At 34.1% G+C, this 4,823-nt stretch overlaps 1 protein-coding gene across 1 annotated transcript in view; it reads left to right on the top strand.

The window, feature by feature from the left end:
- Window positions 1-3,256: 3,256 nt before the first annotated feature.
- LOC112906482 overlaps window positions 3,257-4,823 on the top strand; it is a 2,792-nt gene continuing 1,225 nt past the window's right edge. The window contains exons 1-3 of the mRNA XM_025980673.1: window positions 3,257-4,044; window positions 4,214-4,596; window positions 4,657-4,808. Coding sequence (XP_025836458.1) covers window positions 3,257-4,044; window positions 4,214-4,596; window positions 4,657-4,808 — 1,323 coding nt within the window. The remainder of the gene's footprint in view (window positions 4,045-4,213; window positions 4,597-4,656; window positions 4,809-4,823) is intronic.

Genomic DNA, 4,823 nt, shown 5'->3' with positions numbered 1-4,823 from the left:
AACTAATTTCTTGCTTTTGATTATCGAATGTACTTCCAAGGATCCATCCTAACCTGGTTTTTTGAAGGATTGGTAAATTCTTCCCTAATCTATGTTGGCCTATGCACCGGAGTTCCCAAAATATTCCAGCGCCAAGCAATAAGTCTATTGGGCCGGGTTTGTTGCATTTGGGATCCGCTAACTGTATATTCTTCGGGATAGTGAAACTTGACAAGCTGAACGGCTTGCTAGGTAGGATGCCAGTTATTTCGTCTAATACAAAACATGATATTTTTGATGAAAAACCGTTTACGCGCGACTTGAATTCGATTTCTGTTTTGAAGTCTATGTTAGATGCATTATTGCTTATGTCACACACAGTTATATTATATCTAACCTTTTTAACGCCTAATCGATTGCAGAGTTGCTTTGTTAAGAAATTTGACTGTGATCCTGGATCTAGTAGTGCTCTACACAAATGAGGTTTACCATATGTATCGAAAACCTGAATAACAGCCGTTGATAGAATTGTCTGAGACATGGTTTTTCCTGCAGCAAGATTAACAAACGAAACATCATTTGACTGTGCTGCTGGACTAATTAACAAATTACTNATAGAAGCGCTTTTAAATACAAACACTTCGCCCGAAATCGAACTAATGAACGATGTAGTTGATTGGGAAAAGGTAATATCACAACCAGATAAAATAGAATTTGGTGGAAAACACTAATCTCTGTATAGAACACAAACCTTAAATCACAAAGTAGTTCTTCTGAAACAAATTTGGTATTTTTTTATAGGAATTAAATGGTTTATTTTTAATTTTGATTTTTTAGCATTGTATGCCTTCCACTGATCGAGATTCTAACCGTCAAGCAAAATTAACACTTAGATATTCTGAAGATGTACTGGTAAAAGTTTGTATTGTTACTTTATATCGATAAACAAACAACACTATTTTTGAATGAGCTCACTCTTGTGAATTCGAGCTGGTAATTTAACTAAACTTTAGTCAAGTGCAGGACACTTCATTGAAATACAATCAATGATTTATGAGATAGAACAATTATGTAACTAATTAAATTACCAAAACTTTCAAGAAAGTTTATTGTAGGAACACAATCATCACCTGATGTGAAAGAATTATTACGTTCCTAAAACTAATTTTCATGAAACTTTTGGTATTTTATTCGTAATATTACGGATAAGTTTCAACAATTGGCAGCTTCTATTCTCACCATTTTACAAGAATGTTTTCATTAAAGACATGTTATAGGGTATTCTGTGTTAACTTTTTAAGTATTAGGTTTTATCAGAATTCATAGCGGCAATTCTAACGTAACCGTTCATTTCGACCGTGGTCTATAAAGCCGAACCTTTATTAACTCCATTTTGGGTCTTAGGTTTTGTTGAATGTTTTTTGTTGTTTAACTTGTGTAACTCTTGCATTAATTTTTCAGACGGTGATTGTTAAACCTCTCGTTGGATATCATTAAAATTAATTTTCTTTACTTTAAATGGGGCGCGGCGGAAAAGAAAAGGTTGGATGCGTTCGAAATCTGGTGTTGCAGGCGAATGATGAGGATACCGTGGATAGAGGTTAGAAATGAGGGATTAGAAAGAATAGGAGAACAGATAACTGTATGGAAGTCAATAAGAAATAGGCGAGATAGGTTTGTAGCACACCTTCTCAGGCATGTAGGTCTAGTCAGAAACATATTAGAGGCAGAAACGGGAGTTAGAAGGGGTAAAGGTAGACCTACGTTAGGTTACTGTTGGCAAATAGTTAAGGATGTGGGTTGTTCTGGTTTTAGGGAAGTGCCAAGATTAGCTTAGGATAGGATAGGGAGGAGGTGCGTGTCCAACCAGTCGTAGGACTGACGACCTTATGATGATGACTTTAAATGTATAAAATTGTGAAAAATTAATGTCTCAATGTTCCCTTTTTTAAATGTTGTCTACTTTTGATAAACACATTGTTTACAAAATAATTAAAAAATTAGTTTTTATCGGCTTTTTAAAATTTAAATCCGTTTCATCAATGTATAGGTCGCGATCCATTTCTATCAATTTCATTTAAAACAACAAGGACTGATATTTAATTTAGAAAAGCTATTTTTTTTAATAAATTGAAAGTTGAAATCAAAGCGAACATTTAAAAAGAAGTCCATTGTGATAATTCAAATTTTTAATAAGTTAAAGACATTATAACCATGCATGTTAACAACGATAAAAGGAAAAGCTCACGACTACTCTATATCTCGGGAAGATCGTAAGGTTAGGATTAAAGCATAAATGAAGTTATTTCAAATAGATATTCAAACCAAACGTTTAACAAATACAATAAATAAGCTGACAAAAATTAAAATACTCATTTCAACTTTTAATGGTGATCAAAAATATTAATTTATCGGAATATTAAAGTCTAAAAATTAATAACGTTTCTCTCTGCAGAAAAAAGGCACTTACGAAAAAAGTAAAGCATCTAAGGAACGACCAACAATATGCCCTATTTGTTTCAATGATGTGATTACGCATTTCAGTAGGCATCTTATTCGTCATCATGCTGATCATAAAGACGTTAAACTACTGAAGACTTTGAAACCGCGGAGTAAAGAACGACTTGTGATGGTGGCAGCTTTGAGAAAACAGGGTAACTTTCACCTCAAAACAGAAAAGGGTGTTTTACACCCTGTTAGAAACTCCGCTAGTTCAGACACAGAATATTATACTTGCACGTATTGCCTAGGTCATTATAGTAAAACTTTACTACATAAACACGCAAAAAACTGTAAAAGTAGGCCACCGGATTTAAAAACTGTTAGACAGAATTATCTAACTCAATCACAAACTTTTATGGCATCAGTAAAATGGAAGAACCAAGATTTTCTAAAAGCATCCCGCATCAAATCGGAAGTGTTTAGCATCATGCGACCAGACAATATTAGCTTTGTAGCAAAAACTGATCAGTTGATTTGTCTTTATGGAGAAACGCTCCTTAATAAACATAAAAGGCAGCAAATATCAACTGTTGTATCTAACAAAATAAGGGAGATGGCGCGACTTTTGATTGCCGTAAAATCATTTGACAATGAAGTTACTTGTTGATTTGATCTCCTCAAACCAGATCGTTTCCAAGATCTCATAAGAGCGACGAAAATTATCAGTAGTTATAACATTGAAACAAAAAGTTTTAAATCACCATCTCTTGCACTCCATATGGGTACTAATTTAAAAACAGTTTGTGATGTTGCTTATAAAGTCGTGCTACAAAACATGTCACTACAATATTTGAAGTGGTCAAACAAGGAAGAAACAAAACAAAATATCAAGGAGCTGCGACAATTAATAACATCTCATTGGTGCAACGAGCTATCGAGTTTAGCCTTAAAGGACATTAAAGAGAAGCATTGGGAAAAACCGGTGCAACTGCCATTAACAAAAGATATAGAAGCTTTCCAATTATATCTTAACAGTCGTGCTGATAAAGCATACGAAAGTTTGGCTAAAATTGGACAGTATTCTAAATTGGACTACAAAATTTTAACTGAATGCGTCTTTACATTGGTTGTTATGTTTAATAGAAAAAGAGTAGGTGATGTCCAATACCTTAAAATTGATACATATGAGTCTACTAGTGGAACACAAATACCAGAAACGTTTATGGAATCGCTTACCACTGTTGAAAAAGTTTTAAGTCAAAAATTTAAACGTGTGGTAACTAGTGGTAAGGGCTCTAAGCCAGTGCCGATACTATTTTCGAATCGACTCCAGAAATTCGTATCGTGCTTACTCAACGTAAGAAAGAAAAGCGATATTGTACCTAAATCGAATCCATATTTATTTGCCAACCCCGGATCGATAAACAGATGGATCAGTGGTACCAATGTAATAAGTCGCCTTGCTAAGGAATGCGGGGCTGAAAACCCATCTGTTTTAACTTCAACAAAGTTTAGGAAGCATATAGCTACTACTTTGCAGCTATTGAGTATGGACGAAAACGATATGGAACAAATTGCCAAGTTTATGGGCCACACACCTAAAACGCATGCTGAATTTTATAGGTACCTATCTCAATATCCCATTCTTTTTAAATCGAGTTTAATGGGTCTGCTAAACCATTGAAATCCAGAAATAATAGAAACTACGAAGTCGGCTAAGTGACAGCGAAGTTGCATATTTCTTCGTATGCTGAACTCTATTTTACTATATCATTTATCGTTTTAATTTTAGATTGCCGCAGGATATTTACCAGACGGCAAAAGTGGCAAAAATTCTATTACTGTTAGATAAGGGAAAAGGTCACCAGTTTCATGGAAAGAATATAAATGACATTGAGCTGAAGGATGACATCTATTACAGTTCCGAATCTGAAATCGATGATGAAGAAGATATTCCTCTTTCGGAACGTGTTCTAAGACAGTTATCAAAAAACCATACAAAAGAAACATCTCTTCAAAGTGATGCGATAAAATGTTTGGATACAACGTTAAAGGTTACAGAAAATACATGTAAAGAGAAGAGTAGTGAGACGAAAAATAGATGTATAGGAAGAGGCAGGTGTGAAGAAAGGGTTGTTCCTAAAAACGATACCGATCGAATTGGCCAAAGTAAAGGTAATATATTTAAGCACACTTGCTTTTTTTTTGGATACCTAACGCATTTCCATATTCAAGGAACTGAAGGAAGACGCAAATGGTCTGTACAAGAAAAAAGATTAGTCTTAAATCACTTTAAAAACCATATCAAAAAGCATATTACTCCAAAAAAGACCGAATGTGAACAACTTATTCGACAAAATTTAGAGATATTAAAAAATAAAGATTGGGTAAGAGTAAAAACT

Source organism: Agrilus planipennis, unplaced genomic scaffold (genome assembly GCF_000699045.2).
Source record: "Agrilus planipennis isolate EAB-ADULT unplaced genomic scaffold, Apla_2.0 scaffold62, whole genome shotgun sequence".
NCBI lineage: Eukaryota > Metazoa > Arthropoda > Insecta > Coleoptera > Buprestidae > Agrilus > Agrilus planipennis.
This window is presented reverse-complemented; position numbering and strand designations above follow the sequence as displayed.